Below are 22,374 nucleotides of genomic sequence, written 5' to 3' on the forward strand. Positions count from 1 at the left end.
AATGACATCAGCATCAATAACATATTTTTGAAATTAAAAAATAATAAAATTGATAATTTGAAAACTTGTAATTGAATATTTATATTAAAAAATTAATTTTGATACACTATAAGTGTAAAATAATTTTATCCAATTAACGTATATTTAAAAGGACGGATATAATTGGACGACTATATAAAGGTGAAAACTCAGGTACAGTCGACTTCACGTGAAGTTGATAGTTGAGAGCTGTTAGATGATTTGACTAATTTAACTAAATTTTCATCTAACAACTCTCAGCTATTAACTTCACGTGAAGTCGATTGTATGTGAGTTTTTACCCTATATAAAACATTTTATATTGACAGTGATCAAAATTAAACTCTAATTTATAATATTTTTATTTAAAATATTTTAAAATTTATCCTATATTGTATTTAATAAAATTTTAAAGATTAATAAAATAATGAAAACTTTTTTGTTTGTTAAATACAATTAGGCACCCACTACAAGTGGTAAAAATCAATTGTAGAAACAAATATCAAACATAAATTGCTTCACTTAAAAATTTTGAATAAAAATCAACTTTATAAAGAAAACCAAAGACACACTAAAGTAATGAGAAAGTTCTAAAAAAAAAAAAAAAAAGGCTTACGTAAGTTTGCTTGTTTAAATAGCCTTCTTGAGTAACGCACATAACATGATATTGCTCCCCAGTTTGTGCACTCCAATTCAGTTATCCTCTCACTCCTCACAACAAAAGATGGATAAGAATTCTAAGAAGCAAACCATTATTGGCAACATCGCTGTCGCAACGCTACTCTTCTCAGCCCTTTTTCTCCTCTACTGTTGGTCTTCTTCCTCTTTCACTTTTCCTAATCAATTCTTTTTACCTTCCAATCAATCCCTCTGCACTAAGGTATGCGCACTTCTCTATTTCTTCAGCCATTTTCCATCAAATTAATAGATTTTTTTTAATATAGATGCAAAAGAAAAAATCTATTCTTTTTATAGGTTTAATGTCTTTGACAAACAAAAAAAAGCTGCAGATTAAGAACAATTCTAATGAATGGAGTACTTTTGGAGTATTATATGTGATTTGTTTGACAGATGAAATAAATTAGACTAATTTCATTTTAGAAAAAAAGATATTTAGTCTCAAATGATATAGTTCATGACGTTTTGAAACAAAGTGTTTTTTAAAAAATGTAATTAATTTCGTTTTTGAATAAATAGTCTTTTTTATTTTCGAAAGATTTTAATTTTAACAAAAGAAATTTTGACTGTTATTTTAGAATTAGTCTATTTTGACGGTTCTAATTTAGATAAAATCAACTTTCAAAAATTATAGGTTTAGGATTAGTCTATTTTATCAAATAATTGAAGAGTTTATTTTGTCAAAAACAGAAATTTTCAATTCTGTTGACAAAATAGTTTAAATTTCCAAAAAAACTCTTTTGATTATATCAAAATCAGAATTTATCGTCCTAGTTATTATTTTCAATAATTTTCTATATTTATAGAGCACCGCCATTGATGGCCATAAAGCACAACACGATAATATCGAGCTGGATTCAGCTCTGGCAAAAGCTTCGACGGAAAACAAAACGGTTATAATTGCAATAGTGAACAAAGCATATGTGGAGCAAGAAGAAGATAACGTTGACGGCGAAAGCACAATGCTTAACATATTCTTAAGAAGTTTCTGGTTGGGAGAAGGAACAAGGTCTCTGGTGGATAACCTTCTGATTGTGGCGGTTGACAAAACCGCCTATGATAGGTGCAGGTTCATGCGGTTGAACTGCTTCAGGCTGGAAACAGACGGGGTTGATTTTGGTGGAGAGAAGCTTTACATGTCTAATGATTTTATCAAGATGATGTGGACAAGAACTCGTTTCTTATTGGATGTTCTTAAACGGGGTTACAACTTCATCTTCACGGTATGTACCAATTCCCACTGCTTTTAAGTTTTAACTAATTATTACTTACCTTTCTTTTCTTTCTCGTTTATTTTTCTTGTGTTGTTGGGTATGGAATGCATGATATATCTAATAATTTCACCCACCGCCACCTGTTAGTCTGTATTTATTTTACTAATGTCATTCTTTATCAATGAGTTGTTTAACAAATATTCATACAATCATACAAATTATAATAAAAAAACCAAAATAAATGACTTTTTTTGGTTCATATATATCAAGGTTTACACTCCATTTCTGTATATAGTTAAAAATGAAAAAAATTTGACAAATCCATATATCTAGTATTAGTATGAAATCCGGAAAAATTATTATTATTATTATTATTATTATTATTATTATTATTATTATTGTTAAAACTTGAACATGCATGTAAATGTCATGTACAAGATAAATTATTAGAATTTGGTGAGAATATTATTATCCAAAAAAAGATATATATATATATATATATATATATATATATATATTATTTTTGTTATGTAGTTGATGTAATTTAATATGTAAAATATTTTAAACAACTTTTATTATTAATAATTAATAATGTATTATTTCTAAATTCGTTTCAAAGATAGGATAAGTTGATCATTTTTCATTTTTTCTGTTGATACTGACAGAATATAAAAGAATATAAAAACTGAATAGTTAATTTTTTACATTAATTATAGACTCAAAATTAAGAATTAATGGTAGAAGCGTTTTTACTTTTTACAATGTTGCTATTCAATAAATAATTTATAATTCATTATGATTATATTTATGTCAACTATAGAGAATAAAATTCTAAATTATAGGAAAGGAAATAAATAATTACTTTGCACACTTCATTCCCCTATTAGAGTATGAAAGAATAAAGTGACCTTTCAAAACAGGAAAAAAAAAACTTCGTTAAATTGCAAAAGCTACTGGTCTTTAAATTAAGAAGGAAATGATGTAAATATAATTTAAATTATTTTAGAATTAGCCAATAAAATGAGAAATATCATACCTAAGAAATTATTATATTTTGCTTTAACTATTCAAATGATAATTTATAGCACTTCAAAAAAAAAATTGTATGCACTAGCTAGGTAGTATTAAAAATATAGAATCTTTAAACCACTAGAAATAGCGTTATCACCAGATGTTGACTATAAGAAATTTCAGTAATAGTCATTCATTTGAATAATTGTTGCTACCTAATCTTTATACGGATAAAAAACAAAAACCATGGTGTTAATTAACTTGCCAAGAATGGAATTTAACTGTGAACAACAAAATTTGGTAGTCTCCAATGAAAACGTACCAGCTGGTTCTAGTTGATAGCATGCTTGTTGTGTTGCATTAGGTTTTGATTTGTTTATTTTTTTTAAAATTTTATATTTATATGCTTTCCTACCAAAAAGTAAAAACAAAAATAAAAACCTAGTTTTCTTGGCTTTTTTTCAAAAAAAAAAAAAAATCAACTTAGCTTATTGATTAGCGTGACCCAGCTAGATCAATATGGTTATATACAGTTAGCATAAGTTTAAAGGAAAATCAAATTTAAATTCATTATTTATATATGGCTATGTTGATTTAGAAATGTTTTAAAAAAATACATGTAATTCGAACTAATCTGATTATCTAATGTAATTAATATTCAAGTATCCATGGTAGGAGTAAAGTAGATATTAAGAGTATAATACGTTATTGAGTATTTTTTTTTTAAAGTCTTTATTTCATAGGATTTGTTTTATTTTTCTAGTTTGTTATAAACTCTATTTTATTGGATTGAATTCTTTCTTTCAAAATAAGATAAATTAGCAGCATTGAATCTTATTTTTGAATAACTTAATGAGTAATAAACTCACCTAAATTGTTATTAATTTTTATTTGAATCTTATATCTTTGAGTAACTGAAGAAGATAATACGTTTAACTTTGAAGTTTTCTTTATCAAGAACGTAGTAGTTTACACTTTACACCTATCTTTGGAATAACTGAATAGGATTATTGAGTGTTATTTAAGAGATAAGCACCAATTAAGTGAGGGAATCATGTTTAACCAATGTCCAAAAAAGTCGTTTATGTTTCAATGAAAAAGTCCAAGCATCAATTTCAACTATTTTAAATACTCGGATTCTACCCAAAAAAAAGAAAAAACTAAACGTATTTTCTAATACGTATATATGTAATATCAATTAAATAGGTTTGTTAATATATTTACTCCATTTGAAATTTTGAATCATAATATTTAAAATATTTATACTAGTTTTTATTAAACAACAATAAAAAATAATATTTTAATTAATTCTAAATTAAACTTGTAGTATTGTAATTATTTGTGTGCAAATAATTAAAGGTAATAAATATTATAAATTAGAAAAAAAAATATACAGCATGTGTATATTGGTTTAAGAAAGGCAGAATAGAAATATAGAGGAAAGTTATTTAAGTGAGAGAAAATGTTTAATATTTTTTAAAATAAAATCACCCGTTTTTCATTCTCCTTCGGTTAGGCCATCAAGAAACAAAGAGCGAACCCATTACAAATATTAAAAAATAAGGATAAAAATTTATTTATTTCTCAATAATCTTCTTAACTAATAATTTTAGTTATATTTTTAATATCTTAATATTAAAAATATCAATAATTTACCTATTTAAAATAATATTTAGGGTCAAGTGTGGAATGCGAGAACTTTGGGTTAGGGAAACATTTTTATTTTTATGATTTGCTGAACACGATCTTTGGATAATTGGATGTGTCTAACACCACCATCACTTCACATATTATTTCATGCATGTTGTGTTTTTCCATGTTGTTTAATGTTTACGTGCACCTAACTGCGTTTACCACGGTTTCCTTCCATAGGATCAAGAGAATTGGCACCCAATTATAATGTGTGCATGTGGTTTGAAACACATTTCAATATTTCATCAATCTCATGAATCTTTTCAAAATTCTACCTTTAATTGTTTATTAGTACCAACACATTATAATTCGGTAAGGTGAAGATTCATATACAATTGTCTTTATTTAAAATTAATAATTAAAAATTAAATTTATTAAATTATTTAATAATTTTTAAATATCAATTTTATATAAAAATATTTACATATGAATTTTACTGTTCATTAATTAAATTGTTTATGTTTGATAGAGAAATTTAAAATAGAGATAGAGAGATCAAGTGGGATATTTTTCTGTTATAGTTTGGTGAAGTATACAAAATATATACATGAACTTGTTTATTTTTTTTATATTTTTATTTATTTATTTTAATATAAAAAAATTACATAAATATTTTATAATATATTATAATGTTAACAAAAATAATTATATTTTATTTTTTAATACTAACTTAAATAGTTATTCAAATAAATGATGATTTTAAGGATTGTACAAAATATATTTACATTAGAAATACGAATTTAATTTTGATATACTGACCGTATAAAATATTTTATATATTTGTATAATTATATCGATTTTAAATGATCATTCACGCAGTAAATATAAAATAATTATTTTATTAGATACATGTGTAAAATGGAAATATTGGCCCAATATATAGTTTCCGGGAAAAATGGTTTATTCTTTTGTGAGTTCCAAGGATTATTGAATCTTGATGTAATTCAAATAGTAACATACTTGGCATTTTATTGATTTTCACAGGATACAGATGTAGTGTGGCTTAGAAATCCATTTACCAAGTTAAGTAATAATGAAACAGAGGATCTCCAAATAAGCACAGATCATTTCAATGGCAATAGTTGGTCACCAGAAATTCAACTAATCAACACTGGATTCTACTTTGCTAGATCAAACAACAAAACCATCTCTTTATTTGAGACATGGTATGCCAAAAAGGACAACTCCACAGGAATGAAAGAGCAAGATGTGCTCCTTAACATGATTCGCAATGAGGGCATAATTGGAAAATTGGGACTTAGGGTTAGGTTCTTGGACACACTTTATTTTAGTGGGTTTTGCCAAGATAGCAAGGATTTTAGGCAGGTTACTACAGTGCATGCTAATTGTTGTAGGAGCATCTTTGCTAAGGTGAAAGATCTTAAGGCTGTTTTGAGAGATTGGATGCAATTTAAGAGATTAGAAGAGTCTAATAATTCTATGGTGAATAATATGAAGTGGAGTGTGCATGGGCATTGTTGGCATTCATGGAAAATATCTAACAACACAAAAGGGTAATAAGCATCACATAAGTATAGTTCAATGATGCTATTACTTTTGAGTTCAAATATATAGGCCTTTGTTAATAGTGAACATTTGAGTTTATGTGTTGATTATAGTTAAGAGGTGATCAGAAGAAATTTCACAGTAAATTATTTAAATTGTTTAAGCTTTCTCAATAAAAAAAACTACTTTAATCTGTTTTGTGATAGTAAGAGATTAAATTAGTACTACATGACAAAGTTATTAGTAGTAGAATTAAAAGTGATTTAATATGTTTTTAGGATCGAGTATTATTTTGATTTTCAATGTTTGGATCAAATCCTAATTTGGTCCTTAACATTTTAAAGGTTATATTTCTGTCTCTAAAAATTTTAAATAGGTTTAACATTGTGTTTAACATTGTCCTACCATCAAATTTGACATTAATTAGTGGACGTTATTAGTTACGTTATATATTTTTCCATGTGTTAGAAAAATATAATGATTCTAAATACTTCTCCTCAAATTTTTCTTTATAAAACTTTAAATTCTAACAATCAATGATCAACACTTTAAAATTAAAGAAAAACTTTTATATTAATGATCCTTTAGTGAATTGATTTCACTTATATACTAAAATCGAATGCTATTGCCTCCTCAATATGCGAATTATTTGTGAAATATTCAATGGTGGGACGGCATTGAACCAACTTAAAGCTTTTTTGGAATTGAAATAGAAAGTTTGAAAGTTTTTTAAATTGAAATAGAACGATTGAAATATTATAGATCAAATTAGAATTTTATCCAAACATCACAGATTAAAATAATACTTTACATTTAAAAAAAGGTTTTATTATGTTATGAGTTGTACAATTATTAACGTATGTATGTAGTTGTACTTAGCACATATCAATTCATTCTTTCCATCAGGCCGGAAACCTAATGACTAATCCTCTGTAGAGGCAAAGTGGACGACCCTCCCAAGCAAGCAAGCTCTATTCCCATCCTCCAGTGAGTATCGAACTCGGGAGAGATGGTTAAGAGACACAGACTCTCAGACTCTCATCCATCTGTGTCAACTTGCGTTATGATATTTCTTGGATTTCAAATGAAGTCAAATATGAAGAAACAAATAATTCTTTTTTAATCGATGGGCTCAAAGGCCCAAGGAAACAAAGCTAACTAGCCACAAGAAACAAAATTCCTCTGTAATTAGCAAAAAAATGTATAGCAATACAAGTCATACAATTTTCTAAGAAAAAAAAAAATCAGAGCCTGAAGATAAATTGATTGCCGTCTCCATTAACCAAATAGTAACAGAGGGAGACTCCAAACGAAGCTTGAAAAAGATTAAAAAGAAAAGAAAGAAAGACAAAAGAAGAAAAAATTCCAAAGACTGAGAAACAAAATTGCACCAAGAGCGAAAACAAAATTCGAAGGAGGCTTGGTTGATCATCCATGATGCGTAACTGGTGGTAGCTAGTGGCTCGAACTCTATAGCACTGGAGGTAGAAGTTAGAGTGATAGTAGTGAAATTCTAAAATTTTCTTGCATTATGTTGAGATTATGTTATGTTCAGTGTATTTATAAAGCTAAAAAGTAAAGATTATTTAATAATTTAATATTTTTGTTTTAAAATTAAAACTAAATAGAATTCGATAAGATAGAAAAGATAAGATTAAGATAAATAATTAATTTGAATTATCAAAATAATCTATAGATAGATAGAAGTAAATTTATGAAACAAATTTGATCTAGCTTGAATTGATTTCATTAATAGACAATTTATTAGTAATAGTAGTTTAGGAATTTTCTTTTGGAGCAAATTAGTGGACAAGACAAAATACAAATTAAATTCGAATAACGACGTACCTAAATTTAGCACAGATTAAATAAGATTTTTTTTTTCTGATTTCTTTTCACACAGACACTATGAATAAAGTGTATAAAATCCGCCTAAGATAACTCTAATGTCGCCTTCCTGTGAACCACAATTTAAACATTTTTGTTGTGACGCAGCAGAGGCCCAACACAGATGGCACACCTATTTATCTTATACAATGCTGCATCCAGGTTCTAATCTCAGCTGAAATATTGGTGTAATGTCTATAATTGAGAACTGTCCAATCCACTTGACAAAAAAAAAAAAAACATTTTTTGTGACATTTTAAACTTTATACAACAACAACCAATTTTGAAGAGTTTAAATTTAATTATTTAAATTGAATAAAATTTATTTCCACTTTTTATAGGTTATTTTAGTTCTAAATTTATTTCCACTTTATATTCCATTTTTTTAATTATTTAAGACTGAAATTTAAAATTTAAAATTTATCTCTCAATTTTTATATTTATCTTAAACAAAACATAATATTTAAACATAACTTAATACGTTTTACATTTCTAAGACTGATATTTAAAATTTTGAATTTATCCCTTAAATGTAGTATCTTCCAATTCAACTAATTCCTTTAAGGTTTATACCTTCAAATCAACCAAACTCTCTTCTTGATAAATCTTGCTTCATCTTCCTTCCCTTTTAGTAGAGTCAACAGGTAATTCAGAAAGAAAAAATTAGCAACAATTGCACCATGACAGGTGCTACTGCTAATCCAAGTATCTATCTACATGTTCCTGATGGCTGAATGAGGTTGGATCACATAAACTTTGATTCAAAATTTATATTAAATCCAAATTGTAATAATATATTGTTTGAATTGTATTTGTTTTTGTGTTAATATTCAAAGTACTCGATTATCTGATTTTCAAATTAGTTTTGGAAAAATAAAAACAATTAAATTAGTTCACATATCATCCATAAATATTTCTTTCTTTCATTAACAGTGAGTTAATGTGCATATCTGGGCCTATACTTTACTTGTCCAGCCCACTTCAAGATTAACATAGGGACTGCATTTAAAATTGGGTTTGCCCAGAACGGCCCAATCACCCCAGAGACCATTACAGAAGAGTTAGTGCACATGGGGCAAACCACCTCCGGTACGGGTCCCAAAATATGATTTTTAAGAGTCTTTTTCAAGAAAGGACTAATTCCACTATTCCTATTCTATAAATACTTCAGGTGTTTTTTTCAATTTATTCTCACTAATATCGAAGTTCTTTGTAGGTAAGGGTGGTAATAGGTAGAATAGGATAGAATTTGAAATCAATCTTAATTCTATTTGTAGGTTGAAATTTTTATATAAATTCAATTATACCTTAATTGAAAATATTCTAACTCTAATCTTACTATTCTTAATTTGCAGGTATCCAATTTAACTCGTAGGTTACAAAAAAAGATATAATATTATTATATAACTTGATGATAATTTAAAATAGAACCGATTTTTATGATAAAAAAATAAATAAGTATTAAATTATCAATTAATATTTTTTTTTAGTGGCTAAAGATTTTTTGCATTTAGTGAGAAGTCTTTAGTTTAACATCTAAAAATGTATTTTTATATAAATATATAACATATACATATATAGGATACGAGTTGGTCAAGTAGGATTGAGACTCAACCCACCACTCTATCCAACCCACATAAAAATCTTACCCACCATATTCTATTCGCTGGAGATCGAGTTGGCAATTCTATGTGACATGATGGAGTCAGTTGGATACCCGCAAATATGAGGTATGTTGCCACCGGTATTTATGGATACTTCCAACACAACATCAACACTCATTAATAGCTTGAAGAAGAAGAACAAATAACAAGAACGTTATTTTTTTTGTCTGATTCTATATTTCTAGATTAGTTCTTTTCTAGGATCTCTTTGTTTTTTATTTTTCATTGGAGCCTCCAACTCTCAATGTTATTGATGTGCACTTTTAGTGAACTCACGTTTGTCAAATTCATACGAAATCTTGAGCTCTTAGGAGATTTAAGCTAAATTTAAAACACTTTTCTAATTTTTACTAATTTTTGTGAATTTGTTTCTTTTTATTATTTCCACTATAATTTAACCCGTTCTAGCCTTTTAGTAAAAAATGGTTAAGATTAATTGTATTCGATATATTTATAGATGGTCTGCCAATAATTCAAATTGAATCTTCGATATATTTAATTGTTATTGCTAAAATTTGATTAAAATATTAATAAGCTGCTGATGATTGTTAGCATAGAGTTTTATTTTATTTTACTTTTTTTTAAAAAAGTGTAAGAAAAATATAAAAAAAAAGATGGTAATAGTAATGATAATAGTGGTGATTATTGGCAAATTTTAGGAGAGGACGATGATAATTGTGGTGTTAAAAATAGTGATAGAAAAGAGTTAAGAGAAAATAATTTTCTGAATTTTTCAAAAGTTGATAATAATTATAGGGGTGATTTAGGCATTTATTATGTATTTTTAATAGATTCGATAAAAAATTAACTATTAGATATTTTTGTCGGACAAATTAATTTTTATGATATAATTTTAATTTAATTTTTTTGTTGTGATAGTTTTGTCGACATCCAAATTTTTAATAATTAAAAATAATTATTTATTCATTTTAAATATTAACTCATTTGCTTTTTCTTATTTTTGGTAGAGTGACATTTTAAAAGAAAGATTTAATTATTCTTTATCCTTATTATTTATATTAATTCTTTATACTTTAAAAACTTATAATTAAATACCTTCTTTTTGTCAAGGTAGGTAGTAATTTTATTGCAATCAAAAGGGTTGGACTCTAATTCCCACAAAAGGGATGCACTAGCAACAAATATAAATAAGGCTCATTTTTTTGATATGGATTTTTTGGATGCATTATTCATAGTTATGAAAAATTTGTGTATTTTTAATTAATATAGAGCTGACTTTTTTTTATTTCAAAATATAAATTGGAGACACTGAATTAGAGGAGGAGAAAAACTGATAGTGCAATTTGAGAGAAGTTGAATTTAAATTTCAAAGGTTCACAAATCAAAGAATCGATTTTGTGTTTTAAAAATTTAAAAAAATTAAAGTTCACAAATTAGAGAATCGATTTTGTAAAAGTTCACAAATTAAAAGGTCACTTTTGTGTTTTAAAAATATTAAAAAAAGTTAAACTTTACAAATTAGAAGATCAAGTTTAGAATTTCTATATTTAAAAAAAACATATCAAATTTTATATATTATTAAAAAATACTACCATCAATTCAATATCAAAATTAATAAGACATAAATTTTTGAGACTTCCAAATAAATAACAATAACAAACTTAAGAGATAAAATCTTTAAAAAAAAAAAGGAAAAAGTGCTTCTTTCATTTTCATCATCTATGACATAGACACCAAAAAAACATCATCCATGACATAGTAACGCAATCTTCTAAATTCTTCATACCGTTTCAGAGTTTGGAATAGAACTTTTTCAAAATCTATTCGATGACTCTTGAATATTAAAGAGTTGTTTGCTAATCAGATTTGCTAGAATAGATAATCCACTTGCCTTAATCGAGTTTTCGAATCACTTTTTTTAAATTTCTATTCCATGGTTAGAACATTTGGTAGAGTTAAATCTTATTTTAATTTTTAAAATGAGTGAATTACATCGATTTAGTTCTGAACTTTAAATAAATATACTAATATAGTCCCTGGTAGTTTTTATCACTAGAATTTAGTGACATGACTCAAGTTTTGCCACGCTAAATATATTAAAACGATGTCATATGCGTTTTGTCGTTAAAGAAAGCACTAAATGATGCCGGTTTAAACAATACTAAAACTTTACATCTCTCTTTTGAACAATACTAATTGTTTAAATCTTTAAATGACATTGTCTTAATATATCTAATATGACAAAATTTGAACCACGTCACTAATGATATTGAGTTCGGACCACGGCGCAAGAAACTATATTAGTGCATTTTTTAAATCTGAAAGACTAAATTATATCAAATGAAAAATAAAAAACTAAATCAGTGTAACTCACTAATTTCAGAGACTAAAGCAAAATTTAACTCGAATTTGTTCTATGAAACTAGAAGACCAAAGCTTTTTTAACTTTCAATTAAGTACTTTATAATTATTTTTCTAAAGTACAATTTTGTTTAAATATTTATTTTTGTGTTAAATGTAAGATATATTATGAAATATTCTAAAGATAACATATTTTAAAATTAGTATAATTTTTTCTGAAAAAATAACAACTAGTAAAAATTTAATTACATAATTTTATTTAACATAAAGATCTAATTATTTACTTTTATACCGTAAAGAATTAATTAAAAAAAATAAAATAAAACTTAATAGAATAATTAAATTAAAAAAACGTAAGTGCCCATTGAAATCCAATAACAATCCCAATTGTTTTTTTCTTTCTTTGGTAAATGAATAGGATACAGATGCTTGATGCCCAAAAAACAAGCAGAAAAATATGGATAGCAAGTTGATGAGAGTGACCCAAAGCAGCTTAATCCATACGCAACCATGAGCATACGTGTTGGAACACAAAGGCAAGTTTTGGCTTGGCAACTCCACTCCACCCTCTGAATATATTCTGATGTCAAAATGCAACATTAATTTGAAAAACCTTAGTTAGCACTTGAAAACATAATTTATTACATATCTCATTCAAGTTTGATATTATGTGTTCGAGACTCTCGTTACAGAAGGAGGGAATTTAAAGTTTGAAATGTAAAAAAAAAAAAAAAATTAGCATGACTTTTTTATATTTTTTATTTTTGTGTTTATTAGGTTGAGAAATATCATGCACCTTAGATCTTGATTTATGCTAAGATTCTTTAAAAAAAAAATAATGATACTCGACATCTAATGATCCAAAAGGAATGGAGTGTAAAAAAACAAAAATATTATTCGAACACAAAAATCAATCACTAATATATTTGTATATAAATATATATGTGATTTAATTTATTTTTAATATATATTTATATTTTAATATATATTTTATACTAATATTAATTTTAGTGTCTAAATTTAATGTACACGTAACATAATAAAAAAATGCAAAGTAAAATCATAATAAAACAATCCGTTAAAATTAGGGCAAATGACTTGGTTAAACTAAGTACATTCGAAAATGTCCTGGATGTCCCAAACCAAAAATTGCAACGTCAAAGTCCCAATGTTAATTTCTATATAAATCGAATCGAGTGAATTTGATTTAGCCAAACACGTAAATCAAAATTAAATGATTCGAATTAAGTGAGATAAGAATTTTTATGCAAATCGAATCAATCCAATTTGAATTACGTTCGTGGTAAGAAAATGTATAAATCGAACTAAGTGAATTCGATTTTAGTAAACACGTAAATCGAATTAACACAATTTGATTTAGCTCACAAAATTCAAAACCCACGTAAATCGAATCCACTTGATTCGATTTGATGTTTCTTTAAATCGAACTGACTTGCTTCGATTTACAAGCAATTGGAACGCGCATAATTCGAATCAAGTTGATTCGATTTGCTTGCTTCCTCGCTATATAAACAAATCGAAGTCACTTGATTCGAACCACCCCACCACCCAATTTCGAGATTCTTTGAAAGCCACCCGGGTTGGACCGAATCTGCATGCATAGAGGATGACCCAAATCGTCTGTATCGACTTGATGGAGTCGCATATATTGCTGGAGTCGTCCACTTCGAGGTTAGTATTTTTTTAATATTTAATATGTTTTTAAATAAATTAGTAGTTAGTTAGAACTGTTAGTGTGGGATTTATAAAATAAATCCAGAAACAGATATTTGAATTTAGTTCATGTCAGGTTTAGTGAGTCATTAACTGTAGAATAGGGCTAGCTGTAGATTAATGAACATGGTTAACTACTGTTTTTTTTATCTTTGTTAATAAAAAGAATATGTTTTTATCTCGTATTAGTAATTTTTTTGTTAATACGAAAATTGGAGATGATAATGTAGTGGTTAGTGTTTCTATGTATAAAAGATTTGTAGGGATAGAAAGATAAAAATGTTTGCAAAGTGATGGCATGCAATCTTGTGATAACTAGAAATTTTGATGCATTGAGAGGTGTTTTTGTGACGAATGTGAGAAGTCATCTTCTATTCTTATGCAACCCCATCGATGCATCAGTAGCATGAGACGACAACATGGTATGATGTTGGATGATAGGATCGTTCCTTACTTGCAGATGGCTGGTCTGTACCCTCTTGCAAGATTATACGAGAGTTGGTTTCGGTTGGACGGGTCGTTGGTCAGCGCCTTCGTAGAGAGATGGCGTCCTGAGACGCATACATTCCACATGCCGTTTGGGGAGTGTACGATAACCCTACAGGATATAGCGTACCACCTTGGTCTCCCGATTGACGATCAGTATGTTAGCGGATGCCTGACAAACTTTCCACGGTTTATAGAGGGTGGCCGACCACCATAGGTGTGGTTTGAGGAGCTGCTCGGGGTGTTGCCTCCTGCGAACTGCATCGACAAGTTCACAGTGAAGTGCACGTGGTTTGAGGAGACGTTTAGTGAGCTTCCACAGGGGGCAGATGACGAGACAGTTAGGAGGTACGCCCGTGCGTATATCATGATGCTCCTATCGACACAGCTATTTGGGGACAAGTCAGGTACCCGCCTCCACATCTGATGGCTGCCATATGTCGCCAGGTTAGAGGACATGGGCCAGTACAGTTGGGGTTCCGTTGCATTGTCATGGCTATACAGGTGCATGTGCCGTGTGGCAAACAGAAATGTCGTCAAGTTGGCTGGTCCACTGCTGCTGCTACAGTCGTGGATCTTTTGGAGGTTCCCTAGATTCCGGCCAGACAGATATGATGTTTTCCATTGAAAGTCAGGGCAAAATTAGCCGCCACGTGACGGATGCAGAACGCCCTATATGCAGTAGGGGGAAGCCATCCCCCATCAGCCTTAGGAGCCTCCAACGTAGCCTTTATCCCATTGTGCCTATATGATATGAGAAGTATGCCCGATTGAGGCGTCACATGAGCCCGAAGGTGGGATAGAAAGAATGACCACGACTCTGCATTTTCACCTTCCACAAGTGCAAAGGCAATAGGGATGATGTTCGAGTTGCCGTCCTATGCAATCGCGATAAGCAGTGTACTACCGTATTTGCCGTACAGGTGGGTCCCGTCCACACTAACCAATAGCTTGCAATGTTGAAATGCCTCAACACATGGTGGGAATGTCCAAAACAAGCGATGAAAATAAGTTGTAGAATCATCCAACTGCCCACCTAGTCGAACAGGACTCGTCCTCAACACAGCAACACTGCCCGGCATAGTGATCTGCAGGCCCAATACCCATCGTGGCAACTCATTATACGAATCATCCCTGTCTCCGTAAATTTGTGCCACAGCCTTCTGTTTGGCCATCCAAATCCTCCTATACGTTAGTCTGAACCCAAAGTGTGCCTCCGTAGCATTCTGCAGTACCTTAATCGACGTGGCAGCATAAGCTCTGATCAGGGGCATAATGAAAGCCGATATGACATGATAATCAAGCTTCCCGTGGTCACTAGAGATCGATGTGGCTAGACAAGTGTGAGGACCATTGTACCGTTTTACCTCCCAAATCCCCTTGCGCTGGCGGAGGCTGACCCAGATTAGCCATACGCACCCGCTCCCGAACTCCTTGCACTTGCCATAGTACTTGCGGTTATCCGACTCCAATACCTTGTACTCAACTCCACGGTGAATGCTATAGGTCTTCACGCTAAGCACGACTTCCTCCTTATCCTGAAACTACTGGCCGACCTGAAACTCAGATACACCTCCTGCATTTTGCGAGTCTCTTGCCCCGAAGCCAACATGTACAGAGGGATCTTCCTGAGGTGCCATGGCATCCAAGTCCAGAGCAGAGAAGTAAGGGGGATACTGATTAGTACTTGAACTAGATGCTCCCCCACCGACAGGTGGAGTCGTCCGTGGTGTCTCCTCCTCGCTATCATCCGCAGCAATCGTTGCAGGCTCCACATCATCATCATCATCGTCATCGTCATCATCATCATCATCATCATCATCATCCTGCAATGCATCATCAACCCATTCGGGTGCTCCAACCTCTCCGAATACCGGAACACACGGAGGAGAACTGGGCGCCGCAAAATCACCGTCTCCCAACGGTCCAGCCTCGCCAACTAATGCATCACAACTTCGATTCAGATTGACGGCAAACGATGGTGAAGCCACTAAGTCTGGCTCGGGTGCAATCACCGGCACTGCTGACGATGATCCAACAGGCAATGCATAGAGCTAGCTACATATCCTGTGGAGTTGTTATTCCTGTTCGAGCCTCCAGAACTAGATGCCACATCCACAAGTTTCGCCAACAACTCCGGAGTCCTCACCTCAGGAAACTGACGGCGACAATGATACAGCACATGCATATCTTCGTCACTGCTAATAATGAATGAATCATACTTCACATCATCGCATAACACGGAAATCGAAATTCGATAGAACAACTTCTCCACCCGTTTCACGCCATGCAGTCCTAGTCTCTGGAGTATAGTGTTCTTAAACTCAGCAAAACTTGTTGAAGGTTTGAGAAAAATACTCAGCGGGACCTTGTCAGTGAACTTAATTCCTAATCGCGTTTTCTTCTTAATGGACCCTCTGTAGTGCACAAGATCTAAAAAATCTCATCACTAGCCATTGTGAATCTCACTCTTCTACAAAATTTCGTATAGCAGCTTGTTTTTATATACCTCCCCGCATTGTAAGTCGAAACAATTAAATTCGATTTACTCTAATGCTAGTTCCATGTGTAAATCGAATTTAATTCATTTGATTTACGTTCAACCATAAATCGAATCTAATTGATTCGAATTACGTTCATACCTAAATCGAATTGATTTGATTCGATTTACGTTCACTAAAATTACGTTCATCTAATTCGAATCATTTAGATTTGATTTACTACCTTTTTTGTTAAATCGAATTTATTTAATTCGATTTATATAGAAACGTGGTTTAGAACTTTCACGTTGCAATTTTCGATTTGAAATATTCAAGACATTTTCATATGCATTTGGTTTAACTAAATCATTTGCCCTTAAAATTAACTACTCAACAAAGAATCACAAAAAAAAAAAAAAAAAAACCTACTCAACAAAGTAAAGTTTATGATTGTCGAATATATAAAAAACAATACATAACCCTAAAATAAATACATCTCTTGAGTAATTGAAGTTATAAATATGAAAAAGATTACCATATTTTTTTAGATTAAATCATATATTTGTCTTATATTTTTAAAATGTCTATTAAATATTACAAGTATTTGCTACTTTAGAATGATTTATATAAGACAAATTCGTACCCTAATTTAAAATATTTTTAAATTATATAAAAAATTTAAATATTTTTATTTTAATAATATATATTATTTCTAAACTTATTTTAAAAATATATATTAAAAATAAAGTTAAATACACTGCTATATAATGATATTTAAAGATTTTTTTCAGAAATAAAAAAATTCATATTTTTCTAAAATTATTTTTAAACTTTAATTCCTCAAATATTCTTTGTGTATTTTTGTGTATTTCTATATATTGTTTATAGATCTATATTAAAAACGCGAGATTAGAAAAATTAAAGGGAGTTCGCCGACAAACTCTATAACTCTATAATTTATATAGAGTTTGCCGGAGGTGCGACAAATTTGCTCTAAAAAAAATCGTATTTAAAGAATTAAAGTTCAAAAATGATTTTTAGAAAAATATGATTTTTTTTTTATTTCTGAAAAAAAAACCCTGATATTTAAATGTGTTTAAATATATTAAAAATAAAAATTTTTAAGACAAAATTTAACATAAAAAATATACATATCAAACGAGAATATTCGAAAGATGTACTATACACGTAAACACAATAATAGGAGAAGTGTCTGACAAAAAAAAAAAAAAAAAAAATTGGAATCACATTCTATCATTTCTCGCAAATTAAATTAGCTATCCTAGCCTCCTTACGCCTCACTTCACAATTCACACTATTCTAGTATTCTCTCATTTTCAACCCAATTTAGAGAGAGGCCAAGCCGTAAACCCTTGGCCGCCACACTATCTTCTTCTTCCTCCTTTTCCTTTTGCTCTTTCAGGTTCGTTATTCCCTTCAAAATTTCTCCATTATTTCTGTTACTTGTTTCATCCAAACAGATCGGTATACGTTGTTTCTCTCTGTTGCTTTTTTTATTCTCTCTTCGGTTTTCTACAGATCTGTGCTTTTAGCTCAATACACGATTTATTCCGAGTTTCTTATTATTGTTCTTTTTCTCTTCCGAGTTGTTTTGATTATAGTTTTGCGTGTTAAATTGATCTGTCTCTCTTGATTCAGTTGTTATCTGTGTTTTTCCGATGTGACGTTCTTAAAAGCTCTCTGTAGTTTTCAAGATCTGGTTTTGTTGTTGTAATTTCACTCTTTTGATTAGTAATACTTTTTCTTATTTATTTATTTTTTCTATTTTGAGTGATGGATTGTGGTTCGGTATACTATATGAGCTTCGATGTTGCCTTTGACAAAGTATTTTTACTCGCGCTTTTTGAACCGATGACTTTTTTTTCTTATGTGTTTGAAACTAGGGATAGTTCCGTTATCTGTGTTAAGCGTATAATATGTTTTGTTAGATTGCAGCAGTGAACGATCAACTTTTTCCGTTTTCCTGTAATTTCTTTTTGATGTTTCTTTCTCTATAAATTAATGTATTCTTTTGTATTTTGCCTCTGATGTCTTACTGTTTAGCTAATGATTTGGTGATTTTGCTATTTCAGCTTTGAAGGATTTTCTGTGTGTGGAAATAAAGACTAGACAAGATGGTAACTTGATTACTAACGTGTTTTTACGTTCAGTTTATTCATTTTCTCAGATGAGTTTGCCTAATATCTTATGTGTGATTTCTTTTATGTATTTACAGGTGAAGTTCACAGCTGAAGAGCTCCGTCGAATTATGGACTACAAGCATAATATCCGTAACATGTCTGTGATTGCTCATGTCGATCACGGTATGTATTGTTTAGACTTTAGTTAACCTTGTTTTGTTTACATTCTCTGTAGTGCACTTTCGAGATTCCATGATGTTCTCTCTATTTGTATGTAACATGTATTGGTATTTCGTGTTTGATGAAGTTGAAAAGTTGTTTTCATGATATATGAAATTTGTCCTTTTTTTTTACGAAGTTATTCTATTACTCATGCGGAAATCACTAAGAGTTTCTATTTTAGGCTTGTTTTACCTAAAATATTATTTTCTATAAAAAGTAAGGAATGTAGTTTTTAACTAAAACATATTGTTGCAAACACAAACATATGTAGTGACACTTTTTAACGTTTTATTGTTGGATATTTGATAGAGAAAAATGTTTTGATCATTTATTTCAGTCTATTAATGCTCCTGGCATTTATTTATTTATTTTTTTAACATCAACAAATGCTTTTGTTACAACTGTTACTACTGTTTTTCCCGTTTATCAGAGTTGCATTGTAATGTTTTGTGTTACTATATTAGCTTCTATGGTTTATCTAATTGAACAACACTTTTATATGGCTTTTGAAACAAAATGCAGGAAAATCAACTCTCACCGATTCTCTGGTGGCTGCTGCTGGAATTATTGCACAAGAAGTGGCAGGTGATGTCCGAATGACTGATACCCGGGCAGATGAAGCTGAGCGTGGTATTACAATCAAGTCTACTGGTATCTCTCTCTACTATGAAATGAGTGATGAATCCCTCAAGAATTACAAGGGAGAACGCCAAGGAAATGAGTATCTCATCAATCTCATTGATTCACCCGGGCATGTCGATTTCTCATCAGAGGTTACTGCTGCTCTCCGTATTACTGACGGAGCTCTAGTGGTGGTGGATTGTATCGAAGGTGTCTGTGTGCAAACCGAAACTGTGCTGCGACAGGCCCTTGGAGAAAGGATTAGGCCTGTTCTGACTGTCAACAAGATGGACAGATGCTTCCTGGAGCTCCAGGTGGATGGAGAGGAGGCTTACCAGACCTTCTCAAGGGTTATTGAGAATGCCAATGTGATCATGGCTACATATGAAGATCCATTGCTTGGTGATTGCCAGGTATACCCAGAGAAAGGAACAGTTGCTTTCTCTGCTGGTTTGCACGGCTGGGCTTTTACCTTGACGAACTTCGCAAAAATGTATGCCTCAAAATTCGGTGTTGATGAATCAAAGATGATGGAAAGGCTCTGGGGTGAAAACTTCTTTGATCCTGCTACAAAGAAATGGACCAGCAAGAACACTGGTAGTGCTACATGTAAACGTGGGTTTGTCCAGTTCTGTTATGAGCCCATCAAGCAAATAATCAACACTTGTATGAATGACCAGAAGGATAAACTCTGGCCTATGTTGCAGAAGTTGGGAGTTACCATGAAGTCTGATGAGAAGGAATTGATGGGTAAAGCATTGATGAAACGTGTCATGCAAACCTGGCTCCCAGCAAGTACTGCACTCTTGGAAATGATGATATTTCACCTTCCCTCTCCAGCTAAGGCCCAAAAGTATCGTGTTGAGAATTTGTACGAGGGTCCGCTGGATGATCAATATGCTGCTGCAATTAGAGCCTGTGATCCTGAAGGCCCTCTAATGCTTTATGTCTCTAAGATGATTCCTGCATCTGACAAGGGTCGGTTCTTTGCATTCGGCCGTGTTTTCTCTGGGAGGGTGTCAACTGGTCTGAAGGTCAGAATTATGGGACCAAATTACGTTCCTGGTGAGAAGAAAGACTTGTACGTGAAAAGTGTGCAAAGGACTGTCATTTGGATGGGAAAGAGGCAGGAAACAGTGGAGGATGTTCCTTGTGGTAACACAGTTGCCATGGTTGGTTTGGATCAATTTATCACAAAGAATGCCACATTGACAAATGAGAAGGAAGTGGATGCCCATCCGATCCGAGCCATGAAGTTTTCTGTCTCACCTGTTGTGCGTGTTGCTGTTCAGTGTAAGGTTGCATCTGATCTTCCTAAGCTTGTTGAAGGTCTCAAGAGGTTGGCCAAATCAGATCCTATGGTTCTCTGTACTATTGAGGAGTCAGGAGAGCACATTGTTGCTGGTGCCGGTGAACTTCATTTAGAAATTTGCTTGAAGGACTTGCAAGAAGATTTCATGGGAGGAGCTGAGATCATCAAGTCTGACCCTGTTGTGTCTTTCCGTGAGACTGTTCTGGAGAGGTCATGCCGCACTGTCATGAGCAAGTCACCCAACAAGCACAACCGTCTCTATATGGAAGCTAGGCCAATGGAGGATGGTCTTGCAGAGGCCATTGATGATGGCAAGATTGGACCAAGAGATGATCCCAAAGTCCGTTCCAAGATCTTGTCTGAAGAGTATGGTTGGGACAAGGATCTTGCCAAGAAAATCTGGTGTTTTGGCCCTGAAACCACTGGACCCAACATGGTGGTTGATATGTGTAAGGGAGTCCAGTACTTGAATGAAATCAAGGACTCCGTGGTTGCAGGCTTCCAGTGGGCTTCAAAGGAAGGTGCTCTCGCCGAAGAAAACATGAGAGCTATCTGCTTTGAAGTCTGTGATGTTGTCCTTCATGCTGATGCTATCCACAGAGGTGGTGGTCAGATTATTCCTACTGCCAGGAGAGTCTTCTATGCTTCCCAGTTGACCGCCAAGCCCAGGCTTCTTGAGCCTGTCTACTTGGTTGAAATCCAAGCTCCTGAACAAGCTCTTGGTGGTATTTACAGTGTTCTGAACCAGAAGCGTGGACATGTGTTTGAGGAAATGCAGAGGCCTGGTACCCCGCTCTACAATATCAAGGCCTACCTCCCTGTCATTGAGTCCTTTGGATTCTCCAGCACCTTGAGAGCTGCAACTTCTGGTCAAGCTTTCCCACAGTGTGTCTTTGATCATTGGGACACGATGTCTTCTGATCCATTGGAGTCCGGATCCCAAGCTTCACAACTGGTCATGGATATCCGCAAGAGGAAAGGTTTGAAGGAGCAAATGACCCCCCTCTCCGAGTACGAGGACAAGCTTTAAATTGTTTTCTGCCATTCTATTTTATGGCCTTAGTTGAATTTCTAACTATGAAAAAACTGTTATCTTAAGTTTTGTTATTCTGGTTTTGGTCCGGAGATTGTTGTACTTGAATTATTTGTCTCTGCATCGATGAATATCTGGTCTATGATTATATTGATGCTTGTCATATTACTTCTTTATGAATTTTGCTTGTGATGGTGACTGATAGCCGAACATGGAATATTTGGATTTTCCCTTTTTAGGATTAAGAAATAGTCAGAATTTATTGATGGAAGTAATTTTATATAGGGATGTGTTTATGGTTTCACGAAAAGATATTATGTTGTTTTTAGGGAAGTAAAACTCCAAATTTGTCT

General features: G+C 31.6%; 2 protein-coding genes across 3 annotated transcripts; both read left to right on the plus strand.

Moving 5' to 3' along the window:
• The first annotated feature begins 596 nt into the window (after nt 1-596).
• LOC112780018 (uncharacterized protein At1g28695) lies at nt 597-6,312 on the plus strand. Its single transcript, XM_025824366.3, has 3 exons — nt 597-898; nt 1,503-1,919; nt 5,598-6,312. The coding sequence occupies exons 1-3, from the start codon at nt 680-682 to the stop codon at nt 6,129-6,131; spliced, it is 1,170 nt and encodes a 389-aa protein (XP_025680151.1). The 5' UTR covers nt 597-679; the 3' UTR covers nt 6,132-6,312.
• An 11,515-nt stretch (nt 6,313-17,827) lies between these two features.
• LOC112779888 (elongation factor 2) lies at nt 17,828-22,176 on the plus strand. Of its 2 annotated transcripts, XM_025824246.2 has the most exons (4): nt 17,828-18,115; nt 18,786-18,830; nt 18,929-19,016; nt 19,578-22,176. In XM_025824246.2, the coding sequence occupies exons 2-4, from the start codon at nt 18,828-18,830 to the stop codon at nt 22,016-22,018; spliced, it is 2,532 nt and encodes an 843-aa protein (XP_025680031.1). In that variant the 5' UTR covers nt 17,828-18,115; nt 18,786-18,827; the 3' UTR covers nt 22,019-22,176. The 2 variants fall into 2 exon arrangements, with proteins under 2 accessions (XP_025680031.1, XP_025680030.1); XM_025824245.2 differs by lacking the exons at nt 17,828-18,115; nt 18,786-18,830 and having other exon boundaries at nt 18,917-19,016.
• The last annotated feature ends 198 nt before the right edge of the window (nt 22,177-22,374 follow it).

This window comes from Arachis hypogaea, chromosome 19 (genome assembly GCF_003086295.3).
Source record: "Arachis hypogaea cultivar Tifrunner chromosome 19, arahy.Tifrunner.gnm2.J5K5, whole genome shotgun sequence".
NCBI lineage: Eukaryota > Viridiplantae > Streptophyta > Magnoliopsida > Fabales > Fabaceae > Arachis > Arachis hypogaea.

Excerpts from the sequence above, each read along its gene's own strand:
- LOC112780018 (XM_025824366.3), top strand. The coding sequence starts at position 680 with ATGATATTGCTCCCCAGTTTGTGCACTCCAATTCAGTTATCCTCTCAC. Across the intron at positions 899-1,502 it reads ATCAATCCCTCTGCACTAAG|AGCACCGCCATTGATGGCCA; the intron begins GTATGCGCACTT and ends CTATATTTATAG. Across the intron at positions 1,920-5,597 it reads GTTACAACTTCATCTTCACG|GATACAGATGTAGTGTGGCT; the intron begins GTATGTACCAAT and ends TGATTTTCACAG.
- LOC112779888 (XM_025824245.2), top strand. The coding sequence starts at position 18,917 with ATGTATTTACAGGTGAAGTTCACAGCTGAAGAGCTCCGTCGAATTATG. Across the intron at positions 19,017-19,577 it reads GATTGCTCATGTCGATCACG|GAAAATCAACTCTCACCGAT; the intron begins GTATGTATTGTT and ends AACAAAATGCAG.